We start from the raw sequence: 25,548 nt of genomic DNA on the forward strand, positions 1-25,548 counted from the left end.
CTATTGGTTCATAGATTAAAATCCTCTCTTGTCCTTAACAACTTTTAGAGTTAGTTTGTTAAAAGCAGTACCCAGTCAAGGACTGAATTTCTTTTATTTCTTTCTTTTTTAAAATTTATTTATTTATTTTTGGCTGCACTGGGTCTTCGTTGCTGTGTGTGGGCTTTCTCTAGTTGTGGCGAGCAGGGGCTACTCTTTGCTGTGGTGTGAGGGCTTCTCACTGCAGTAGCTTCTCTCATTGTGGAGCACGGGCTCTAGGCACGCGGGCTCCAGTAGTTGCGGCACGCGGGCTCAGTAGTTGTAGCTCGCGGGCTCAGTAGTTGTGGCTCGTGGGCTCTAGAGCACAGGCTCGGTAGTTGTGGTGCACAGGCTTAGTTGCTCCGCGGCATGTGGGATCTTCCTGGACCAGGGGCTCAAACCTGTGTCCCCTGCATCGGCAGGCGGATTCTTAACCACTGTACCACCAGGGAAGTCCTCTTATATTTATTGTTTTTTAAAATCTAGAACAGTTCTTTCCCATCCACCCATTTTTTTCCAATAATACTGACTTGTTGCTGGCGCCACACCAGTGTCCTACAGAAGAGACTACCTCCTATCTTCATCTGACTGTACAGATATTCCTCAACTTACCGTGCGGTTAGGTCCCAATAAATCCATTGTAAGTTGAAAATATTGTAAGTTGAAGATGTATTTAACACACCTAACTTAACAAAACTTATCGCTTAGCCGAGCCTACCTTAAACATGCTTAGAATACTTGTTAGCCTACAGTGGGGCAAAATCATCCAACACAAAGCCTGTTTCATAAGAATGTATTGACTGGTTCATGTCATTGATTGGATACTGTACTGAAAGGGAAAAGTAGAACGGTTGGTTGTCTGGATACAGCATGATTGTACGTGTATTGGTCATTTCTCCTCCTGACTGCGGGCTGACTGGGAGCCGTAGCTCCCAGCTGCTGTCCTGCACCACGAGATGGAACTGGACTGTGTATCATTAGCCCAGGAAAAGATCAAAATTCAGGATTCGCGGTAAGTTTTCTACTGAATGCACATCGCTTTTGTACCATCCTAAAGTTGAAAAATCTTAAGTCGAACCATCCTAAGTCAAGGACTGTCGGGGGTTCTTGTGATGTCATTTAACCTTTTGCTCAATCTCCTCTATTTTCTGTAAACTGCAATTTAGGTCTAAAGTCTTAAATATACCTTTTTCTTTTTGGATTATACTTTTTAGTTCTGCGTGACATTATGTACTGTGACCACATGCCTGGTCATGTAATATGATGCTAACATCTGCTCCTGGATCAAAGGGGCAGCAACTAGATGCCTCACTGCAGACCCCGTACCTCCCCTTTCAGGTGACAAACAGTCCGTGGTTAAGGCCCTTGATGAAGTGTGTAAAATCCCTGCATCCCTGTGCTACTCTCATCTGCTCACCACCCTTCCTCGCCAGATAAACATGCTCCCCTCCCACATTCACTGTGCCTTCTGGTACCTCCAACAGGCAAGATTTTGCTGAATTTACCTCTTGAGTTTGCATTGTGAATATGGAAAATTTTTTCAAATTAAAAAAATTAATTTAAATTTTCTTTTTAAAAAATATTTATTATTTATTTGGCTGCACCGGGTCTTAGTTGCATGGGATATTTATCTATTTATCTATCTATTTATTTATGGCTGCGTTGGGTCTTCGTTGCTGAACGCAGGCTTTCTCTAGTTGCAGCGAGAGGGGGCTACTCTTCGTTCTGGTGCGTGGGCTTCCCATTGCAGTGGCTTCTCGGGTTTCTCACTGCGGTGGCTTCTCTTGCTGCGGAGCACGGGCTCTAGGCGCGCGGGCTTCAGTAGTTGTGGCTCGCGGGCTCTAGAGCGCAGGCTCAGTAGTTGTGGCGCATGGGCTTAGTTGCTCCGCGGCATGTGGGATCTTCCTGGACCAGGGATTGAACCCGTGTCCCCTGCATGGGCAGGCGGATTCCCAACCATTACACCACCAGGGAAGTCCCTGCACGGGATCTTTAGTTGAAGCATGTGAACTCTTAGTTGAGGCATGTGGGATCTAGTTCCCTGACCAGGGATCGAACCCGGGCCCCCTGCATTGGAAGAGCAGAGTCTTAGCCACTGGACCACCTGAGAAGTCCCAATTTTAATTTTCAAAAATTAAAACTGTAATATCAATTATGCTTTTTCATGGCTCCATCGCAAGATTCTGCCTTATCTTGGGAGGGGGTCACTAGTCTGAACTCCCACTGATGCTTAGGACTGGGCTACTCGGAGCCACAGTGCTCTTGGGCGGGTCACACCTGCAAGCACGGCAGAGATCCAAGTCCTGCGTGATGCCTGGGAGGTATGGCTGAGCTCTGTGGCCCAGCCACGTCAACTCAGGAGTTAAAAATGCCAACTCACTATAACCCCCCAGGGCTCATGGAATTGGAGATGATGCCATTCTGGAGCTCAAGCAACCACAGGGCAAGGATCCAGGGCCCAGACTCAATTTAGAGCCGCAAGATGAGACCACTGTCAGAGTCAGCCAGGGAATGCCGACAAACCTCTCAGTGCTTCAGGGACAGTGGCCAAACATTGCAATAATGGGACCAAAATTTCCTTGTCTCCAACACATGGTCTGTGGTCCATCTGGAGTCCTAAAATTCTGATTTAGAAATTTATTTTTATGAGTGTCTTACAAAAGTATACAGATCCCACTCCACATTTATTTATCTATTCAATGGGTCACCTTTATCAGGGTGAAAGTGGAAACTGCTCTAGAAGATGTTAACCATGATGTTATTAAGCAAAAAACCTGGGGGCAGCATCAGATGAGGAAACCAAGCATAGCTAGAGAATGTCTTACCTGTTCAGCAATATCTTCACCTTTGATCCTCAGAAGAGCTGAGCGAGGTTGGTATCATTACCCCTAGTTTATATGTACGGCTCTCAGAACGCTAAGGCTTACAAGCAGAAAAGGCTAGAAATGGAAGAACGGTCACACAGCTGGCAATGGCAAGGCCAGGACTCCCAGATGTGCGTGGCTCTCAAGCCCCTGGTCTTTCACCACAGTACGCCATCTTCCCCAACATGTAGCCACACAAGCAAAACTAAAACTGGGCACAAGAGAGATCAGTATGACTAAAATGTTTTCCAGGTTTTCCTTGCAGAATTTCAAGTTCCTAACAAGACCTAGAAGGCCCTTCTACTGCAGGCCCATTTCTTGGCCCTTTTCCCCTGGTTCCCTGTGCTTCAGCCACAGTGGCCTATAAGTTCCTTGAAGGATTTGTGCTCCTTCCCACCCCAGGGCCTTTGCACATGCTGTTTCCTCTGCTAGTCTCTGCTTTTCCTTAAAGTCTTGGCTTTCTCTGTTTTCTCAGGGAAGCCCGTCCTGATTTGGAGTACGTCAGGCCGACATGTCATTTGCCTCAGAGCGCCCGACTTCTCCTGTACAGCACTTTCACTGTGCTTCTCCTTCAAGGGTCCGAGTCACCGGGCCATGGGTTCAGGGCCTGAGCTCCTGAGGTTTCTAACTTCTACAGGAGGTTTTAAGTGTGTACATGAGGTTGTGTGTGATTGGAGCTCAGTCTCCTTCCTTCTGTGGGACTTAAGTTCCTTATCAGTAAAACAGGGCCTGCAACTTTCTATAAATCAGTGGTTGATGTCCGTGAACTCTCAAGTCATATATCACCCTCTGTATGTAGGAGGTTGCCTCTCAGCCACCCAAACTGACAAGCTCTTAGGGCATTCTCAAGTGTTTAATTAATTTATATTCTGGGTGGAATGTTGAGATTTCCCTGTCTCAAAGTGGTCCCAAGGACAGGCGATGGGCATTCTCTATAGCAGAATGGTGGCCTTCCTGGCCTTTCCTAGGCCCTACCAGCCCCTTCCCCAGCTCTGCCATCCAGCGCTGTCCCTACCCCATGGGGCTTTCCCATCTTTTTTACCTTCCTTCGTCCAATCCTTGAAGGCTTTCAGGCCTACTGCCTTGTCACTGGCTCTTGGGAGCATGAGGAGGCGGCCAGCCAGTTAATATTCCATGACACCAAATTTACTCCATGTTATGGGCTGTCTTCATTCTGAAGCTGTCTCATTCCTCCTTTTCTTGGTTTTGACCTTTTCTATTCTTTTCTGAAATTATGGTAAAAATAACTGTGTGTGTGTGTGTGTGTGTGTGTTGTTATACGTTTTTCCTTGGAGAAATCTGAAGCCCCATCTTCTACTGCTGTGGAAAACACAACAGTCTGAGAACTCTTACAGGGTGAAGACCACGTTCCTAAGAGGCCAGTGTGTCTGCTCCAGAGCCGGCCTGGGGTTTCCTCTCCAGGCCAGTATCTCTTCCCCTCTTTCCCCACTTCACAGACCTTGAGTCCCACTCAGCTAGCAGAAGTTTCTGGGGGCCCAAGGAGGCTGAGGTCTCTGGGCCCCAGCGGGGCCTTGCCTGCCTTTCCCTCTTGGCCTCTGCGGGTCAATGCGCTCATTCCACACTCCAGCAAGAGGTCACCTCCCCGGTAAGCGCCCCCTGACCAGCGCCGCACCATCTCCTTGGGTGTCCCCGCCCAAGCACTAGGGGCCCACCCACCTCATATTATCCTGCTCATCACCTCCCCACCCCTGGCTCGGCCAGTGTGGTGGCACTGGGTAGGTGCTCAGTTAATGTTTGTCAAATGAATGAATGAACCACGTGCTCCGGGAAGGCTCCTCGCAGGGAACCTGCGGGTTTGCTCAGCTCCAGGCCTCTCCCCCCAGGGCGGAAACTGAGTTGGGGACATCACATCACCGCGCGCCAGTCTAACCCGGGGCTGTGCAAAGCCACAGGCTTCACAAATTGCCAAGAATCGCCCTGCCCACCTGCCGGCCAGGGCGCACCCCTCTCAGTGTCTGAGGTCCAGCCCCCGGGAGGGCTCCGTGGGGAAGCGGGAGACGACGCCCCTGCGGGGCTGCTCCTCGGGGGGTGGGGTCGTGGGCCACGGCCCCCCGCCCGCCGCCGTCCCGCCTCCCGCCGGCGCTCCCGGCCTTTCCCATCCGGCCCGCGACGCTCCGCCCGCCCCGCCCCACATGACACCGCCTCCGCCGCAAACTTTTTCCACCCCATCCTGTCGCGGCTCGGAAGGAATGGAAAATGGCGGCCTAGGCGCGGAGTTTCCTGGCGGAGCGGCGGCGGCGGCCTGGGCGCCGGGACGCGGGCGGCGGCATGACGCGCTGGGTGCCCACCAAGCGGGAGGAGAAATACGGCGTGGGTGAGCGCCTCCCGCGCGCCGCGCTCCGGGCCGGCGGGCGGGGCGGGGGCGCCCGGGAGCCTGTTGCCGGCGGCCCGGGCGGCGCGGGCGGGGCGCGGAGGGGCCGCGGAGGCCGGGAACCTGCGTCCCCGCCCGGCCCGCCCGAGGGTCCGTCGGCGCGCACTGCCCACTCGGACCCCGGGCGCACGCTGTGCCCGCGCCCGCTCCGGAGCCCGCGCGAGCGGGCCGGGGACACGCGGGGGTGGGGGGAGGCTTGTGTCACTTCCCGAGGGTGTCCCCTCCGACGTCCAGCTCTCGGGCGGGCACCCCGGCGGCGGAGCCTTCCAGCCCCCGGGGCTGCCCCCGACGCCTCGAGCCCAGCTGGGCCGGGCCGCGGGCCGGGCCGGGCGGCCCCGGCGGCATTGTTCGGCCGCGCCTTTTTGCTTTTCGGATGAAGTTGTGCTCAGCGTCTGCGGCTCCGGGCGGACAGTTTCGAGTTGCAGCGACCGGAGCGAAGAACTGTGCTCTCCCTCTCTGGGAGGTGGCGTGTGCGACCGGGGCGGGCCCGTCGCCGCCGCCTGCCGCTCGGTGGTCCTGCCCTGGACGGCGCGGGACCCTCGGAGACCAGCGGCCGAGCGCTCCGGGGTCCCCGGGGCCGGGAGCGGGTTGCGAAGGGCGGGGGCCTGTTTTGGCTCCGCTGCTCTTTGTCGCTTCCTGGGGGGAGTAGGGAGGGTCGGCTGCAAGTTTACGTTTCGGACCAAGTACACATTCCAGAGTCGGAGGCTCTCCTTAATGGCAAAGCAAACAGCCCCCCAGGCCCCGTGCGCCCTGCCCTCCCGACCCTGAGCCTTTGCGGGGAGCAGCCCACTCCCCCACTGCCGGTGTGCTTCGGCCCTCCCACTTTTGGGAAGCCTGGGAGGTTCTGGTGCCCAGGGCGCTCTCTTTTCTTTCTGTGATGCTTCTGCTAGATGCCAGGGACGTAGAGTGGAGCTGGCCTAGACATCGGGACGCTTCTAGGTCCCCTCTGGGCCCGCAGGGGCTTGTTGCACAGGTGGCGCTGCTTCAGGACCACTGTGGCTGGATTCCCCTTCCACCCCTGTTTTAGAGAAGAGGCCTCCGAGGCTCAGGCATATCTACAAAGGCCAGCAGCAGAGCTGGGCTTCCCAGTGCAGCAGAGTTTGTAAGCAGCATCCTGTGCCCGTTCAGGTGGTTTCAGCCCCGATAGAAAGGTCCTCATCGATCCCCACTGGATGAGGGAGGTTTGGGTGTGGAGATTCCTACTGGATCAACTTCGGGTGTGGGGCGGCATGGGGGGGAGGTCTGGGCTGCAGTGAGCCTGCTGGGATGCTGTGTGTGAGGAGAGGGCTGAGGGCAGACCCCCCCAGGGAACGCAGTGCTTAGAGATGGAAGAGGAGCTGCAGCCTTGGGGAGAGGCGGGGGGGGGCAGGCAGAGGGCAGCAGAGCCCACCGCTCCTGTCAGGACTTGCCCTCTCAGTCCTGTGTGGTGGGGACTGCTGTCCCTCCCACTTCTCAGAGGCAAAGGACAGATTAGCGCCACTAGTAAGTGCTCCATCCTGAAACTGAACCCCGGTGGTGGCTCTGGAGTTCATGGTTGCCCCACTGTGCTCACCAGGAGATGGGCGACGCACCTCTAAGGTCACTTTGATACCCTTGGCTCCCAGGGTGACCTGGATGGTGTCAGTGAGAACCCTGGAGGTGTCCATACCTGTGGAGTGACTTGTGTCTCATGACCAAAGGGAACATTCACAAGTAGAGACCCACAAGCGGGGTCTCCCCACTGGGGAGGCAGCTGTGGGCACGAACGTGGTTGTGTCCTTCCCGCGGTAAGTCACATGCCTTCCAGAGGCTTTGGTAGCACGGCACTGCCTTCTAACATCACACCTTTGGCTAATACTTCGGTTTTAAGAAAACTCCAAGTTGAAAAGTTTCCAGAGAAGAAGAGTATCTATCCTGGAGGTTTTGGAGCCAGTTCTGGGACGGATGTGAGTGGCTGTCAGGCAGGGGAGATGGGAGGGGGTTGTCCTGCCTAGTTTCACCAGGTGGAGAGGACGAGACAGCGCAACTCTTTCAGCAGCAGGAGGAACTTTAAATAACTGGACCTCCAGTCAGGGAGGGCGTGCAGGCCTAGAGCTCCTAGAGTTCCCGATTTGGGGCAGGGGAGGCCGAGGACGCTTGAGCCAGGCTGCCCTCTTGTCTGGGAGTTTGCCTGCGGAGGATTCCGCTGATTCTCAGGGAGTGGGCTGGCTAGGGAGATGTAAGTGTTGGATGTAGGGGTTCATTTCCGCGAGTTTAATTCCTCTTTTTGCCTAAGGGAAAATTACTGGAGCTCCCCTTTACCAACGGCAGCGTTTTTTGGGGGGGAGCCTCACAACAGGACTGTGTTTCCCTAGATGGGCCCTGGTGGGTCTGTGGGCGGCCAGGCTTCCACCCGGCCAGAGACTTGGCCCATGAATGAATCACGAGGGCAGAGAAAATGGTAAAACTCCATCTCATTCGAAACAGGAATCACAGCTCATTGTTTGCAAAGTACTTAGAATCTGTTAGAAGCATTGTTTGTAAATGAGACACTTCAGTTATTTATTTACTTTGTGGAATCAGGAAGGGAGTAAACAGCTGATCTGTTGCTTTTGCTCAGCAAAGGCACGAAACGCTGGTTCCCCCCCTACCCCCCATTCGTGGGGGTGGTGGGGGTGGGGGGGGTGTCACCTGTGAAATTGACCGCCTGTTCATTTCTCCCCTTGGGCTTGAGTTTGGTGGATCAGTGTTTACAGAACTGGCTTATTAACACGGGCATGAACTTTGACCTAGCTGTCACGCTGAGCGGTTGGACCAGATGAACTTTCCCATCATCCCCCACCTAGGCAGAGTCATACGTCCCAACGCCAGTAAAACTGTGTTCATGTGGAACCTGTTCTTCAGATGAGGTGAAAAGATGCAGCCGTCACATCTGAGGCTGGCATGCTCACATCTCAGTGATGGCATAGAAGGCAGAATAACGGCCCCCCACGTGTCCAGGACGCGTGAATGTGGTGTGTGACACGGCAAAAGGGACTTGGCAGATGAGATTACGGCTGTGAACCCGGAGGTGTGGAGATGGTCCTGGGTTACCCACGTGGGCCCCCAAAGCAGAGAACTTTCTTTGTTTGCTCTCACAAGAGAGATTCGGCAGAGGTGGAGTCAGAGGGATTCCGAGCCTGGGGGGGGTTCCATGCCCAGATGCTGGCCCGGAGATGTCGAGGTCCACTTGCTACCAGGCAGAGAGGCCTCAGGGAGCTGAGGTTGGCCCCAGCTGACAGCCGGCAGGGAAATGGGGACCTCAGTCCTGCAATTACAGCTGGATTCTGCCAGCACCCCTGAATAAGGCTGGAAACATTCATCCTAGAGCCTCATCCTCCCGTGGAGCCCAGCTGGCCAACACCTTGACTTTGAGACCCAGAGCCACTGGGTGTCTGACCTGGAGCACAGTGAGATAATGAATGCGGGTGCTTTTCCACTGCCAAGGGTGTGGTGATTTGTTAGGGCAGCAGTAGAAGAGCAATGGAGGTGGTGTGGAGGGCAGCCTGGGCGAGACTTCGGTTCTCTTTCCAGCCTTTAGCTTTGCTGGAGGCAGACTGAACGAACACCAGTGGCCTCAGCATGCCCTTCACTCTCCTCTCCAGGCAAACCTCAAACAGGGGATGTGGACACTGGCACCGAGACATCTTTAACTTCTGGCTCTTAGTTGCTATGTGGCCCCTGAGCAAGTTATTCCTGCTTTTTCTTAGCCTCAGTTTCCTCATCTGGAAAGTGGACCCAAGCCTGCCTACTGCAAAGACGGGTGGGGATTCACTGAGTTACGTCCTCAGAGCACAAAGCCCTGAGATCAGCATTTGCGATAAGCCAGGTACGCCACGGAGCGGTGCTTTTAGTAATATTTTATTTAATAAAGCGCAGTTTAGAAATGTAGTGACAAGTGATTTCCTGTTTGGGTTTGACAGTCACGGTGGCTGGAGGAATGCTTCTCTTCCAAACGTGTTGTCTTAATGGTGTGTTTTGCCCCCATATTAGGGGGATGTGACATTTTGCTTGGTGTTAGGGATTGTGACGTGTGCGTTCAGATTAGCCCTGTGCGATGATAATTGCTAGGAATGGTGTAATATCCCAGTAAATTTGGGAGTGTGAGAGTTGCTGAGAGATCCCGTTTGTTGCTTAGAGTAGCAAGCAGGCTGCTACTTTGGGGGAAGAAAAATTAGATTTGATTGTAAGTAAATAGAAATGCAGACATTTTCATTCACTGGAGTTGCAGAAAAATGAAATTAAGGCATATTATATTTCTACAAACCTGATTTTACTTTGGAAACACTATAAAAATTTTAAATTTATTGTAGTGCCAGTGTTGGCCCAGAATATCAGGCGTCTTGTCAGGATTGTCTTAGCATGTGTGAATAGTTCTTTCTCTTGTTCTCTTGTGACCTCTGAGGATGCAGGTAGTGCAAACACGGAGAAAGAAACAGGCAGTTGTGAGTCCTGCGCTGGGTACAGCTGAGAAGCCACAGTGCCCAAGGGCACCTGCCATCTCTCTCTCTCTCTCTCTCCTCTCTTTTTCTCTTTCTTCCCTCTCCCCCTTCTTTCCTTCCTTCCCTCCTTCCTCTCCCTTTTTTTCTTGATTTAACTTTGGATTTTCAAATAATTACAGACCCAACAGTTGTAAGAAATAGTACAGAGAGATCCTGTGTACCCACTACAGTTTTTCCCCAAGGTTATCTCTTGCAAAACTGCGACATGGTATCAGAACCCGGATATTGACATGAAGAAGATACAGAGCATTTCCATCATCCCAAGGCCCCCTCCTGTCCTTTTGGTGCCAAACCCACCCCTTTGCCCTTCCGCATACTCCCTGGCAACCATTCATCTGTTCTCCATTTCTTTAATTTTGTAATTTCAAGAATGTTACATGAATGGGATCTTGCAGTATGTAACCTTTTTGGATTGCCTTTTCTTGCTGATAATAATTCTCAGGCGAGTCATCAGGTTGCTGTGTGTATCCATGGTTTGAAGGATGTCTGGGTTTTGGCTGTTACGAGTAAAGCTGCTGTGAACATTCACGCACAGGTTTTTGTGTGAATGGAAGTCTTCATCTTCTGGGATAAATGCCTAGGAATGCAATTGTTGAATGGAAAGGTAGTTTGGCTTTTTAAGAAACTACCAAACTTTCGCCGTGTGTGTGTGTGTGTGTGTGTGTGTGTGTGAGAGAGAGAGAGAGAGAGAGAGAGAGAGAGAGAGAGATCCAGTTTCTCCGCATCCTCACTTTGGCTTTTTAAGAAACTACCAAACTTTCGCCGTGTGTGTGTGTGTGTGTGTGTGTGTGTGTGTGTGTGTGTGAGAGAGAGAGAGAGAGAGAGAGAGAGAGAGAGAGAGATCCAGTTTCTCCGCATCCTCACTGACATTTGCTCTTGTCCCCTGCATTGGCAGGCGAACCCCCAACCACCGCGCCACCAGGGAAGCCCTCATCAAAAACTTCATTCAGCCTTTATCCTGGCCTCTTTGCTGTTTACAGTTGCTGCTGCCTTTCCTCAAGAGCGTGGTACACAATTTATATGCCATCTTGCTGATTTTGTTTAACTTACATGGATATGTTAGGTATACTTTTAGGTATAAATGTAATTATTGTGATTTCCGTTCTGAATTAGGGTTGCCTAGCTGCTGTAAACAAACAGCCCCACCGTTTTGCTGCCTTCATACAATGAACGTTCGTGTTTCCTTCACGCCACAGTCCACGTGGGTGGTGGGGAGCGGGCACGGGAGCTCTGTTCCATCAGGTCATTCAGGGACCAGGGTATCTTCTTTCCTGTGGCTCTGCCCTCTGCCAGGATCTTGGGCTCCTTGCCTTTTAATTTGGGGGTGGGGAAAGAAAGAGGTGGAGGATGGTTCACAGATTTTCTTCCCTGCCAGGGCTGGAGGTGGTGCCATCTTTCTGGTGACATTCTTTTGCTTAGAGCTCCATCCCTGGCCAGCGCCTGGGACTCAGAAATGTAGCCTTGCTGTGCGCCCTGCAGGAGGAGGACGATGGGGATCTCCTCCGTGTGTTTTCCATTGATCAGCAAAAGCGCTGTGATGGACCAGTTAGCAACGTGGGCACTGAGCAAGTGGTTGTAAGATCTCATACCTTTTAGTCCCTGAGAATCCTTTGGCGGAACAGATGGCCAGACCCCTACAAAGATGTGAGGAGATGTGAATGGGGTCAGAGGCCGCCTTTTTCTTTGAGGTATATTCCACTACTTATGTCCTGTAGATTTCAGGATGTTCTTTGCTGGGTACTTAATCCCCACGGCTGCTGGGGTCGGGGGAGTGGACCCTTGAGCATAAGGAAAGCTCTCTAAGTTGGTCATCTTCATATTTGTCGGCAGTTCTTATTCTCACCACCCTAAAATGTATGCAGCACCCCAGACCCCATTCCTGGGTCTGTTGAATTTTTTTTTTTTTTTTTTTTTTTGCGGTACGCAGGCTTGTCACTGTTGTGGCCTCTCCCGTTGCAGAGCACAGGCTCCGGACGCGCAGGCCCAGCGGCCATGGCTCACGGGCCCCACTGCTCCGCGGCATGTGGGATCCTCCTGGACCGGGGCACGAACCCGGGTCCCCTGCATCGGCAGGCGGATTCTCAACCACTGCGCCAGCAGGGAAGCCCCTGTTGAATTCTTTTGACCTCAGAAGTTGGTTACTAAAGCCTGCTAGTGAGAACTGTGTCTGCTTCTAAGTGTTAGCCTTTGTTTCTTTGTTAGAATGGAGTCTTCATTTTCTTTTTTTTTTTTAATAATTGAAGTACACTTGATTTACAGTGTTGTGTTAGTTTCAGGTGTACAGCAGAGTGATTCAGTTAATATATATATATTTATAGAAATAAAGATATATTCTTTTTCAGGTTCTTTTCCATTATAGTTTATTACAAGATGTTGAATATAGTTCCCTGTGCTGTACAGTGGGTACTTGCTATTTATCTGTTATACATATGATAGTTTGTATCTGCTAATCCCAAACTCCTAGTTTATCCACCCCCTGCCCCCTTTTCCCCTTTGGCAACCATAAGTTTGTTTTCTATGTCTGTGAGTCTGTTTCTGTTTTGTAAATAAGTTCATTTGTTTCATTTTGTAGATTCCATATATAAGTGATAACATGATGTTTGCCTTTCTCTGTCTGACATATTTCACTTAGTATGATAATCTCTAGGTCCATCCATGTTGCTGCAAATGGCATTATTTCATTCTTTTTTATGGCTGAGTAGTATTCCATTGTATATATGTACCACCTTTTCTTTATCCATTTATCTGTCGATGGACCTTTAGGTTGCTTCCATGTCTTGGCTATTGTGAATAGGGCTGCAATGAATGAACCTTCATTTTCTGAAATAGCACTTGTCTTTATGACCAAGCAGGCACTGAAAAAGGCTGTAAGGGTAAATCAGTCAGAACTGCAGTAACTTAAAGTGATGTGAGGGGACTTGATGGTGTGGGATTTTAAAGAGCACTGGACCAGGAGTCAGAATGCCTGGAATCCAGGCCTGGGTGCAACACTTAGTGCCACCTTATTGACCTCCCCAACCTCAGGCCCTGCACGGGGCCCTGGGAGAATCCCAGAGCCTGTGCTCACCTCTCAGCTGCCCGGGAGGAGCTACAGAGATCACGTGTGCGGGAGAGCTTGCAGCAAGACAAAGTACCGCTCAGATTCGCTTACTATGTGGGTGTTAACTTACTATAGAGAAAATACGCAATTTCTGGTGATGGTTTTCATTACTTTTAATTGGAAAAGAGCAGTGTGGCCTCGTGAGCTTTCCTTTTCCTAAAGTTTGCTAATTCTTACTTTATTTGTTACAGACAAGTTGTCTGGTGATGGACTAGCATGGTGGGCAGGTGAGCATTCTGAATGAGCCGCTCACCTGGGCAGTTGAAGCCGCGTGTAGGTAGAGATGAGGAGTGATGCAGTGATGGAGTCAGTGTGTCCAGCTGAGCACAGTGGTCCTCAACCACAGGGAATTAGCCTTAGAAGAAAATGGTGCCTTCAAACAACCCCTTCCTCCCCCCCCACCCACCTTCCTGTTTACTTGACAGCTTTGTTCCTAGACCTCGAGGATCCAGAGACACCCCATGTCTCATCTCCGCTGGATTTTTGCCATTAAGTGAATTACTCAAAACTCTGCGGCGTTTGGAACTTTGGGGTTTGCAGGCATGGGCATCTGTTTGTTTCCTTTTTCATGCCGAAACTAACACGTTCAGTTTGTCTTCTGAGAGTGTGTCCTCCATCCCAGCTCTCGAGGTCTCTGATCAGACTCCCGAGGCCGTGGTGGCTGCCGCCTCCTTGGAAAGGGCATCCTTTAAAACGCCCTTCCCGGCCTTCTTGGCCTCCTTTCCTGCTGCGCTCCTGTCCCACCGGCTGCCTGGCTGGTCCCAGGTCACGGTCTGCAATTTCCTGCCTCAGCCCGATAGGGTCTGTGCCAGATTCAGCTCATTCCCCGCTCCCGGCATTGCTGGCCTGCTGAGCCCTTGCGGAATTGACTGTCCGCTGTGTTCCCAGCCTCGGGCTGCGGGACGGCGGTGTGTGAGGGCTGAGGCCCCCAGGGAGGATGGTCCTCGGTCCCCAGGGCCTGGGAGTCTTGAGGGACAAGGGCGGGGCGTGGTGGAGAGAGCCTGGGGAGGGGGCAGGCGGGCCCTGGGGTCCGCTGAGTCAGGATTGAGGAGACCAGAGGCCAGCCTCCCCCAGGGCTCATGGCACTCTGGTTTCCCTTCTTAATTTCCTCGGCCAGAGTCCCTTACAGATTTGGCTGATAGAGCAGAGGTGCCCAGCAAGGGGTCCGGAGCAGCTGGTCTGAATATGGGGGAGGGAACCTGTCTAAGGCTCAGTGCCTTGTCCCTCCAATATTCAGTGACATCCCTGCAAAGAAGGTGCTTTGAGTGGAGGCTGCCCGGTCTAGGACCGTAGTGCTGGGTCGGGATGCCCCCGGGGCTCTGAAGCCCGTCTGCCCCAGTTTCCTCACTTGTCGACCATGGATGACAGTAGTTTCTGCCTCACCGAGTTGCTCAAGGGTTAAATGGGCGAATTCATGTGAAGCAGGTTTTCTCGACCTGTGTACTGGTGGCATTCTGGGTTGGGTGTATTTTGGTCACGGGGGGCCATCCTGTGTATTGCGGGGTACTTAGCATCCCTGACCTCTATCCACTAGATCCCACTAGCAGTCCCCTCCCTTCCGTGGTGACAACCCAAAATAGGTCCAGACATTGCCTCCTGTCCCCCTGGGGGCCAGATGGCTCCCACTGGTGTCAGTAAAGTGCTGGGAGTCGCCCCCAACCCCTAGTCAGCGCTCTGTAGTAGTTTACTGTATTATTGTGACTGTGTTGTTAGAAGCAAAGTCTTTGCCGCATATTTGGGAGGAAAAGTTAGAAACCTGCAGGACTTGTTTCCTGAAGGGTGTGCTTTGGGCCGGAGGGCTAGGAGGAGGAAGCCTAAGGGAGTTGGGGGAGGGGTTAGCCGGGCACCGGAGCTGTCTAAGGATGGTCAGGAGACAGCTGTGTTTCTCCTTTCCGAGAGACAAACAGCAGTTTTGAGGTCAGGTCCTGGGAAAAATGCACAGATTACCAGGGGAATTATGGTCCATCCCCAACATTCTGTCTAAGAAATATCATTCAGGCTGCCCGCAGACCTTCATAAACACAGGAGGTCAGGCATTTGCTCTTCGAGTTTTATTTGCTGGAATAAAGGCACTTATCAAGACTCCATTTTTCCCCCCAAAATAATAACTTATTTTCTTGAACATAATTGGCTTTACCAGGGGCAAATAATGATTTAGCAGGAGGGAAATGTGATTATTTTTCTTCCAAATTGCTGTGCTTCTATTAACTTCACAAGATTAATTTTCAAGTCCTTCTAACATCATGTGTGTTCTACTGCCCATTTTTCAAAGGCAAGAATGCATTTTGGTCCTCCAGGCGCTGTGACCAGGTTGCCAAGTTTCTTCAGATGGTTCTTCGGGGGTATTGCTTTGAGGATCAGCCTGGAGAGGCCAGGGGGAGGGAGAGATGGGGACGGGAACCCGTACTGGGGACTCCCACGTATGACAGGGAAGAGAGCTTAGTTTGGCTGACCTCATTGATGTCTGGTGGTATTTCCATACTCAAGTCTGGCACATTCTACCCTGTGTGTTCTGGTAGTGCCCCGGTGCCTTTGTACGTGCTCTTCTGGCTGCCTTGGAAATGCCCTTTGTTTATCTTCCATCTGTCAAGCTTTTCCAGGCTCAGCTCAACTTGTAAACCTTTCTTTTTTCTTTTTTTTTCTTTTTTATCATTTATTTTATTGAAGTGTAGTTGTTTTGGATTGGTTTGGCCACACCACGAGGCATGTGGGATTTTAGTTCCCTGCCCAGGGATCGAACCCATGCCCCCTGCAGTGGACCACCAGGCAAGTCCCAAAGCCTAGTTGATTTACAGTGTTGTGTTAATTTCTGCTGTACATCACAGTGATTCAGTTATACAAATATACATTCTTTTTCATATTCTTTTCATTATAGTTTATCATAGGATATTGAATATAGTTCAAGATACCATATACTGCTATACAGTAGGACCTTGTTGTTTACCCATTCTATATATGATAGTTTGCATCTGCTAATCCCAAACACCCAGTCCATCCCTTCCCCACCTCCCCTCCCCCTTGGCAACCACAAGCCTGTTCTCTATGCCTGTGAGTCTCTTTCTGTTTTGTCAGTAAGTTCATTTGCGTCATATTTTGGATTCCACATGTAGGTGATATCATATGACATTGTCTTTCTCTCTCTGACTTACTTCCCTTAATATGATAATCTCCATCCGTGTTGCTGCAAATGGCACTATTGCATTCCTTTTTACGGCTGCGTAGTATTCCATCGTATATATAGACCACATCTTCTTTATTCATTCATCTGTCAGTGGACATTTAGGTTGTTTCCATATCTTGGCTATTGTAAATCATGCTGCTATGAACATTGGGGTGCATATATCTTTTCGAATTAGAATTTTCTTTGGATACATGCCCAGAAGTGGGATTGCTGGATTATATGGCAACTCTATTTTCAGTTTTTTGAGGAATTGCCGTACTCTTTTCCATTTACATCCCCACCAACAGTGTAGGAAGTCAACTGGTCAGTCTTCCTTGATTCACCCGGGCTGCACGAGGGGCCCTTCTCCAGGCTGCTGTCTGCAGTTTCATAACATGCTTCTGTCTGTGGGCGCCGTTGGTGGACTCCTCATTCATGTCCCCTGCTGGACAGAGGGCCCCTGGGGACAAGGGCTGAGTTGTGTTCCTTCCTCTCTTCCCTGCACTTGTGTGGTCCCTGGCACATCTTGTTGAGTGAAGGTGAAGGGACAGCGAGAGTTCATCTCGGCAAAGTATCAGGAGCTAATTTGAAAGCTGTGAGTGTGTGTATCTAGGTTATTACAAAATATTGAGTATAGTTCCCTGTGCCATGCAGTAGGTCCTTGTTGGTTCTCTGTTTTATTTTTATTTAATTAATTCATTCATTTATTAATTTATTTTGGCTGCCCTGCTCGGCATGCGGGATCTTAGTTCCCCAGCCCGGGATCGAACCTGCGCCCCCTGCAGTGGGAGCGTGGAGTCTTAACCGCTGGGCCGCCAGGGAAGTCCTGATTATCTATGTTATATTTAGTGATTGCTAGACTCTTAAAGCCAAAAGGGCAACATTGTCTTGGTTTTCTAATTGAGGGACCAGGGCTGTGAGGGTAGAGCTGGGCTGGGACCGTCTCTGGCAGGCCCCCTTAGAGCTTTAATGAACACAAGAGGCCTCGGAAGTGCTGGGAGTGGGGGAGGGGCAGGGAACCTTGAGGGAAAGGTTAAAACCAGTGATGCAACAGAAATCCAATTCTGTGGGATTCCTGCCTCTTTAACCGTGTGTTGCCTCCAGTTGAACAGAAAATAAAACCTTCATTTTACAGTTTTCACCTGACCAGTAGTTGCCACCGGGGACCACATGTGGTCAAGGGCTCGGAAACATTTGCGCAATTTCCCTCTTCGACCGCTGTGATTGACAGGCAGGACTTGAAGGTGGGATTAACGTGGAATGAGCCTTCAGAGTGAAGAATCTAAGTGCCTGGGAATGAAGTAGTGGATAAAAGTGTTTCTTAATAATCATGGCATAAATAGTATAGCAGTAGTTACTTCCATTTTTGAAGTCGATATGTTTTTCACCTAACAAAGTCTGCCGCTTACCTGCAAATACGTGCAGCGGCTTTACAAACGTGCTTGAAATGTGTCAGCCTACAACAAGTTTTGGACCAGCTTATAAAATTTTCATTGGGCTTCCTGCCTTTATCACTGACTTAATAATGATTCATTTCGTGGCTGGAATTGCATCACAGCTGGAAGAAATGGAATGGTGGTGTTGAATCTTGTTTTCTTTTTTTTTTTGCGGTACGCGGGCCTCTCACTGTCGTGGCCCCTCCTGTTGCGGAGCACAGGCTCCGGACGCGCAGGCCCAGCGGCCACGGCTCACGGGCCCAGCCGCTCCGCGGCATGTGGGATCTTCCCGGACCGGGGCACGAACCCGTGTCCCCTGCATCGGCAGGCGGACTCTCAACCACCGCACCACCAGGGAAGCCCTCATTTTTTTATGAACACTTCTTGTTTCATACAGCCCACCTTGCTGGGCAGTGGGCCATTTGCCCTCTGCTTGCTCTAAAATACTTTTAATTACACACACACACACACAGAGCTGGCTGAAATCCTGGCATTACCTGGTCCAGCTTCTCCACTTTACTCTTCTTATTACCTTTTCTTACCACTCAGGGGATTCATGGGTACATTTCTAAACATATACACGTGGCAGAGTATATGTGTCATAGCTGTACCCATATGGACAACCGAAAACTTCAAAGGGCAGGTGAGACCAAACGAAGTGATGTTATTAGAAAACCTTTCATGGGACCCTTCTAGAGCAGGGATGCTTCCGGTTTCTTCCTTTTCTGAGATGGCAAGTGGAGGGAATACCCAAAAGTTCAAGTAGAGATGACTTTGTTTTTAATTGAAGTAGAGTTGATTTACAGTGTTGTGTTAGTTTCAGATGTACAACACAGTGATTTAGTTTATATATATAATGTATAAAGTATTTATATATATATAGAATATACACGGGACTTCCCTGGAGCCTGCGCGCAGCAACGAAGACCAAACACAGCCAAAGAAAAAGAATCCACCTGCCAATGCAGGGGACACGGGTTCGAGCCTTGGTACGGGAAGATCCCACATGCCGCGGAGCAACTAAGCTTGTGCGCCACGACTACTGAGCCTGCCCTCTAGATCCCGCGAGTCACAACTACTGAGCATGCGTGCCTGACGGGCTTAGTTGCTCCTTGGCATGTGGGATCTTCCCGGACCAGGGCTCCAACCCGTGCCCCCTGCATCGGCGGGCGGATTCTTAACCACTGCACCACCAGGGAAGCCCAATAAAATTGATTCTTAAAAAAATATATATATATGAAAGGATATATTGTGCTCCGCAACAAGAGAAGCCACCGCAATGAGAAGCCCGTGCGCCGCAAGAAGAGTAGCCCCTGCTTGCTGCAACTAGAGAAAACCCACATGCAGCAATGAAGACCCAAGGCAATCATCGGCAGGCGGACGCGCAACTGCTGCGCCACCAGGGAAGCCCTGATTCTTTTTTTTAAATCACTTGGCTTTTCTTTTTTTATTTTTAAATTTTATTTATTTTATTTTTGGCTGTGTTGTGTCTTTGTTGCTGCACGCGGGCTTTTCTCTGGATGTGGCGAGCAGGGGCTACTCTTCATTGTGGTGCACAGGCTTCTCTTGTTGCGGAGCACGGGCTCTAGCTGCGTGGGCTCCAGTAGTTGTGGCACACAGGCTCAGTAGTTGTGCCTCGCGGGCTCTAGAGCACAGGCTCAGTAGTTGTGGCACACGGGCTTAGTTGCTCCTTGGCATGTGGGATCTTCCCGGACCAGGGCTCCAACCCGTGCCCCCTGCATCGGCGGGCGGATTCTTAACCACTGCACCACCAGGGAAGCCCAATAAAATTGATTCTTAAAAAAATATATATATATGAAAGGATATATTTATTCTTTTTCAGATTCTTTTCCATTATAGGTTATTACAGGATATTGAGTATAGTTCCCTGTGCTATACAGTAGGTCCTTACCGTTTATTTTATATGTAGTATCGTGTATCTGTTAATTCCAAATTCCTAATTCATCCCCTGCCCCCTCCACTACCCCTTAGTACAGATCACTCTTAACAGTGGAATGAAATTTTCGTGAACTGCCACTTTTGGCGAGTGAAATGAGCGCCATCTTTATCACGGAAGTCGTGGAGAGCCTCAGGAGCAGGGAGGGGATGGCTGTCCTTGCTCTGGAGTACTGACCTCATCAGAGGAGCTGTCCGTGACGACAGCGGGGAGCTCCAAGACTGGAGTCAAATACTGTGGCAGTTTAATTATTTAATTAATCAGTCTGTCCATTCATTCGTTTATTTATTTTTCAAGCTTTATTGAGATACAGCTGACATGCAGCGCTGCCTAAGTTTCAGGTGTACAGCATAATGATCTGACTTACAGACATCATGAAGCGATTATCACCGTGAGTTTAGCGAGCACCTGACATGTCGTATACATACAACATTAAAGAAAGTAGAAAAAAAAATTTCCTGGTGATGAGAACTCTTAGGGTTTACTCTCAGCCACTTTCCTGTATCACATACAGCAGTGCTCATTATATTCGTCACGTTGTGCATTCCATCCCTGGTACTTATTTATCTTATAGCTGGCAGTCTGTACCTTTTGACTGCCTTCCTCCAGTCCCCCTCCTGCACCCCTCCACCTCTGTGGCAATTTTAAGTCAAAGGTTAAAAAGTCATCAGGGGGCTTCCCTGGTGGCGCAGTGGTTGCGCGTCCGCCTGCCGATGCAGGGGACGCGGGTTCGCGCCCCGGTCCGGGAGGATCCCACGTGCCGCGGAGCGGCTGGGCCCGTGAGCCATGGCCGCTGAGCCTGTGCGTCCGGAGCCTGTGCTCCGCAACGGGAGAGGCCACGGCAGTGAGAGGCCCGCGTACCGCAAAAAAAAAAAAAAAAAAAAAAAAAAATCAGTGAGCAGTGGCAGCCCTGGGAGCGTGAAGGCCTGCCGAGGGTTGGGGGCCTAGCCAGTGCTGATGGGACGGCCGTGTGTCCGACCGGGCTGGGCGCCCTCTGGGGGAGCCGTCAGGGAGGCCGTGTGCCTGTAGCTGTTAGAATCCTACCTGGCAGGACGAGGAAAATGGAAAACCTCCCAGAGGCTCTCTCTCGGCAGGGATGTGATGTGGGGTGTGCCTGGTGTGTGTGTGTGTGTGTGGGGGGGGGCGGTTGAACTAGGTAACAATGAGATTCTTCCATCCCCGAAGTCCCTAAGTCGAGCCCATGGGGGAGGCACTTGGCATGTATTCAGACCCCCGGATTCCTGTTTGAGTTTGGGCCGGTTACTTAACCTCTCTGAGCCTCAGTTTGCACATCTGTAAAGTGGGGATAATAATAGTACCCACTTCCCGTGATTGTGGAGAGGAGTGGCAGGCTAAGTGTCAAATGCTTAGCACCCGCTAATCACTTAGTACTTGGGAACACCATCCTCAGCACCACATAAGCCTGAAAATGGACCCCTGGTGACAAAGCCACCTCTGTTTAGTGTACTTTAGTCTTCTGTTTTAAAAAAAAAAAAAAAAAAAAGATTAAAGATTACAGAGCTATTAAGTAGAAGCATCGGGTTTCCATGTATATTACTTGATGTTTGTTCTTGGTTCTAAACTACTTGCAAGCTTCAGTCTGAATTTGGATATCCAGGAAAAGTAGACAAAAGAAAAAAAAATTAAACTTTGAAAAACAACATTTTCACAAAAGTACTTGCATATATTTACATATTAACTTGAGGAAAACACAGTTCCTGATGCTTGCAGTATCCTGCCTGGATCGTTTAATCCACATTCTAGGATGGAAGATGGAGGATGTTGTGGGTTACATTGGGTCACCCCCAACCCCTGTTGCCTCAGACTGTGATCTTATTTGGAAATAGGGTCATTGGAGATACAATTATCTTATTAGGTAAGATGAGGTCATCCTGGATTAGAGTTGGCCTTTTATTCAAGATGACTGGTCCTTATAAGAAGAGGGAGACCCAGGAGGGACGGCGTGAGGACAGAGGCAGAAATTGGAGTTAAGCTGCCAGTAGCCAAGGGACACCACGGAACGCCTGGGGCTACCAGGAGCTGGAGGCTGCAAGGGAGCACCCTCCCATCAGGGCTTTGGAGGGGAGCACAGCCCTCCCCATTCCTTGATTTTGGACGCTTGCACTCAGAACAGTGAAAGAATAAATTTCTATTGTCATAAGCCACCAGGTTTGCAGTACTTTGTTATGGTGGCCCTAATACAGAGGATTAGGGCAGAGATGCATTTGAGAAACAGGTGAAAGGGAGTTTCTGGTTTCCATTCAGTGAGGAAGCTGATGGTCAGAGACCTTGTGTCCCGGTATATTTTGCATCATCTTTTTAGAAGATTGTCTGGAGACTAAGGTGGTGACTGATGTGCAGATGTGTGATACTGTTTGTAGGTTTTTGCTGTCTCTTTCATTTGCTTTTTTTCTTTCAATTTGGATGTGACGTGGAGTTTCTTGGCCAGAACTTGAGGCGAATAGAAAATGTTTAATAAACTGCCATCCCTCCCAAGGGTGAAGGCACTGAAATGTGCATGGAAGATCCTTCTGGTTTGCAGCTGGCTCTTTAGTTGGCATCTGAGAGGTGATCTCTTTCTTACCCTCCAGAGAGACCATCTGAGTTCCTTCATTCATTGCTTCATCATTATAAGTAGACATTGAGTCAGAGCTTCCATGGCAGACACCCTTCTAGGTGCTGGGGACTCACTGAAGTACAAGACAAATGTGGTGTGTGCCCTCGAGTTGCCCACCGTCTAGTAGGAAAGGCGGACTTGGGACCGGGTGGTTCTGATGCTGGGAGTGAGCGCTCTCTAAGGGTGAGGGCACCTACTGTGCCGGTGGGGGGACCCTACCCAGGGGCCGGACAGCCTGGGAACGCTGGCAGGAGCAAGTATCATTTATGGAGATCCGGGGCCTCCAGCAGGTACCCAGGGGAAGGGACGGGACACGTGGTCTCAGCAGAGGGAACTACACGCCCGAGGTTTGGAGTTGGGATGAGCGGCTTGTTGGAGAGGCTGAAAGAATAAAACACGAACAGAGTGAGGACATTCCCTGGATTCAGAATGGTAAACAGAGTGAAGTGATGGTCTCCAAGCCCCGGGGGGAAGGAAGGAGCCTAAGGAAGGGGCGGGAGCATTGGACCCCTTTCCCTGGCTTTCAGCCGTGATTCATTGCCAGAGCCAGAGCTGCGTCCCGGGCGGATGGCCGGGCTCTGCCCCCAGGGGCCTCCGCAGAACCTGCTGCCTGACTTGTAAATTTGTCTGGCATTATTAAGTCTCCAACCCCCAATTGACTAGAAACTCAGGAGAAATGGGCTTCCTTTCTTCCATTTATAAGCATTATTTTGCACAGTTGCCGCAGAGCCACGATTGCCCTGAGCCAGAAGGGTTTGATCTGTTGAGTCTAGACTGGTATTATGGTTAAGTATTTAATCAGGTCACCTTCAGAAGCTTGGCTGTAAGCATTTTCACATGTCTTGTTTGAGGATGGCTTCTCCGTCCGGAAGGACTGCGGGGAAGAAAACGTGCTAAACGTGAAAGCCGACGTTGTCTGGGGACGCAGAAGGAACCAGGGTTTGCAGCCATGTATAGGTCTGTCAGGCACAGATGAAAATCCGTGCAAGTTTATTTGCGTCAGAATTGATTCTGCAGCTCGTTGTCAGGTCCTGTTATGGGCTGGATGGTTGTTGGGCTGGATCCCAGCGGGGTAAGGGACCGTTTGCAGTTGGACTGAGCTGGGGGTGAATTCTGGCTATCCGCCTTGCTGATTGGGTAATTTTTAGAATTTACCTTCCGTGCCGTGGAGGCTGAGTTTGCTCCCCTATAAACTGGGGGTAATGGCAGTTGCTACCGTAGTGTTGGCACGGATTAAAAGTCGACACCCAGGTCATGCTGTTATTTATTGGAGTTGCTCTCGAGAGTCTAGGGTGACAATCACAGTGATGGTGATGCAGTGTTTGCCCTGGGCCTTGAAGGGGTCTGGTGCCTGGTTATGGGGGGTAGGCTGTCTGCGAAGCTTCACCGAGGACTCCTGGTGGGCCTCGAGGATGCTGAGGTTGGGAAGGGAAGCAGAGAGGGAGCACCCGATGGCGGGGAGCCCGTGGCAAGTTCTGCCTGGGCTGCAGCACGGGGTGCGGGGGAGAGAGGACAGGGGCTGGGCCAAGGGCTTGCAAGCCAGGTTAGGGGCTGGGAACTTGGTCCTGAAAGCCGCGGGGGCGGGCGGAGGGGGGAGGCGGGAGGCGGGCAGGGCAGCCCGTATGGCACAGTTGTCAGTTTATGAATCAGTGGCAGGATTTACAAGAAAATGATGTATTGGGGTGAGATCCACATAAGGTACCATTAGGCGCGATATGGTGAACAGTTCAGTGGCATTACTACGCTGACAGCCTTGTGCAACGTCCTGCATCTAGTTTCAAAACATTTACATCTTTCCAGAGTAAAAGCCCTCACCCATTAAGCTGTTTCTCCCCCTTCCCTCCTCCTCTGAGGCCCTGGCAGCCACTGAATCTGTGTTCTGTCTCTATGGATTTACCTATTCCGGATCATACGATATGTGACCTCGTGTGTCTGGCTCCTTTGGCTTTCGAGGCTCATCCACGTTGTAGCGTGTGTCAACGCCTCATTGTGTTCTGTGGCTGAAGAGTAGTATCTCATTTTACGTATCTATACCATGATTTGTTTCTCCACTCATCTGTTGAGGGACATCTGGGTCATTTCCGCCTTTTGGGTATTGTGAATAATGATGCCATGAACACTCAGGGATGAGTATTTGTTGGAACGGCTGTTTTCAGTTCTTTTTGGTACCGACCTAGGAGTGCAATTGCCGGACCATATGGTAATTCTGTGTTTAAATTAGTTGCAAGATTCTTGGACATAAACGGCACATGCTGGCTGAGCAGTAAAGATGCCAGCAGCACAGAGTCCTGGACAGGGTCAGGGGTCAGCTTTGGAGCGAGGGGTTCTCTTGGGCTTGTTAACCACACACACCCTGCTGAGCGAGGTCCCTGTGTTCTGCTGGAGCCCTAATGTGTAGGGTCGTCCGGGACCCCCTGCTCTGTCTGGTACTTGAGGAGGCAGCAGCTCTGACATCCAGGGCCAGGTGGAGTTGGAGGTGGCTCCCAACATTTCATGGGGGAGGATTACTTGGAAGAAGGGCGAGGGCAGTACGGCATCTCAGCCTGCAGACCCACAGCTTAGACTGGTTGGGTGTGTCACTGACGTGTGTGCACTTCTGATAAGAAGCAGGTGTCTCTCAGGTACAGCAGGGCCGGGTGTTAGGAGTAGGACTGGAAGAGAGACAGGGGATGGTGCCGGTGCGGGGAAGTTGGACTTGGGTCCTCGCCCATCTTTACCGCGTTCCAGCTGAGTCACCATGGGTGAGTTACGTGCCTCAGTTTCTTCGTCTCTCCACACGGTGTGGTTAGGAAGCTGCATCCTAGGGCCATGGTGCGGATGTTGTGCGCTAAGGGGTGTGAAGTACACGGACAGTGCCTGCCAGGCGGTGAGAATGATCGATGGATGACAGCTGTCGCATTTGTTCCCTAGGGCTGCCTTCATAAGGTGCTCTAACAAGCTGGGTAGCTTAAAATAACTAAATGTATTTTCTCACAGTTCTGGAGACCAGAAGTCTCAAATCAAGGTGTTGGCAGGGTGGGTTCCTTCTGGAGGTTCAGAGGGAGAATCTGCTTTTTGCTTCTCTGCTAGCTTCTGGCAGTCCTTGGCGTCCTTGGCTTGTGGCAGCGTCACTCCAGTCTCTGCCTCTGTCTTCACAAACGGTGCTCTGTCTGTGTTTCTCTGAGTCTCTGTGTCCAAAGTTCCCTTTTGTAAGAACAGTAGAAAACCCTAATTCAGTATGACCTCATCTCAATTTCATTACGTCTGCAAAGATCTGTTTCCAAAGGAGGTCATTTTCCCAGGGACTGGCGATTAGATATTTGAATATAACTTTTGGGGGGACAAAATTTAACCTACCACAGCTACTAATTATGAATGTTTCAAAATAAACCGATCAAACAGATCTAATAACCTGGATTAGATCTATTTCCAGGTTAGTAGAAACCCCTTTTCCAGAAGGTTATTAGGGAGGTAATATACAGAAGACCACAGACCTGGGTGAGTGCTGACGCCCTGGGAGGACACG

The 25,548-nt window shown here is 50.6% G+C and overlaps 1 protein-coding gene across 1 annotated transcript in view; it reads left to right on the plus strand.

Moving 5' to 3' along the window:
• The first annotated feature begins 5,076 nt into the window (after nucleotides 1–5,076).
• The window catches only part of DOCK1 (dedicator of cytokinesis 1), a 495,771-nt gene continuing 475,299 nt past the window's right edge, over nucleotides 5,077–25,548 (plus strand). Inside the window, exon 1 of the mRNA XM_055081438.1 lies at nucleotides 5,077–5,217. Coding sequence (XP_054937413.1) covers nucleotides 5,172–5,217 — 46 coding nt within the window. The 5' untranslated portion in view covers nucleotides 5,077–5,171. The remainder of the gene's footprint in view (nucleotides 5,218–25,548) is intronic.

This window comes from Physeter macrocephalus, chromosome 20 (genome assembly GCF_002837175.3).
Source record: "Physeter macrocephalus isolate SW-GA chromosome 20, ASM283717v5, whole genome shotgun sequence".
NCBI lineage: Eukaryota > Metazoa > Chordata > Mammalia > Artiodactyla > Physeteridae > Physeter > Physeter macrocephalus.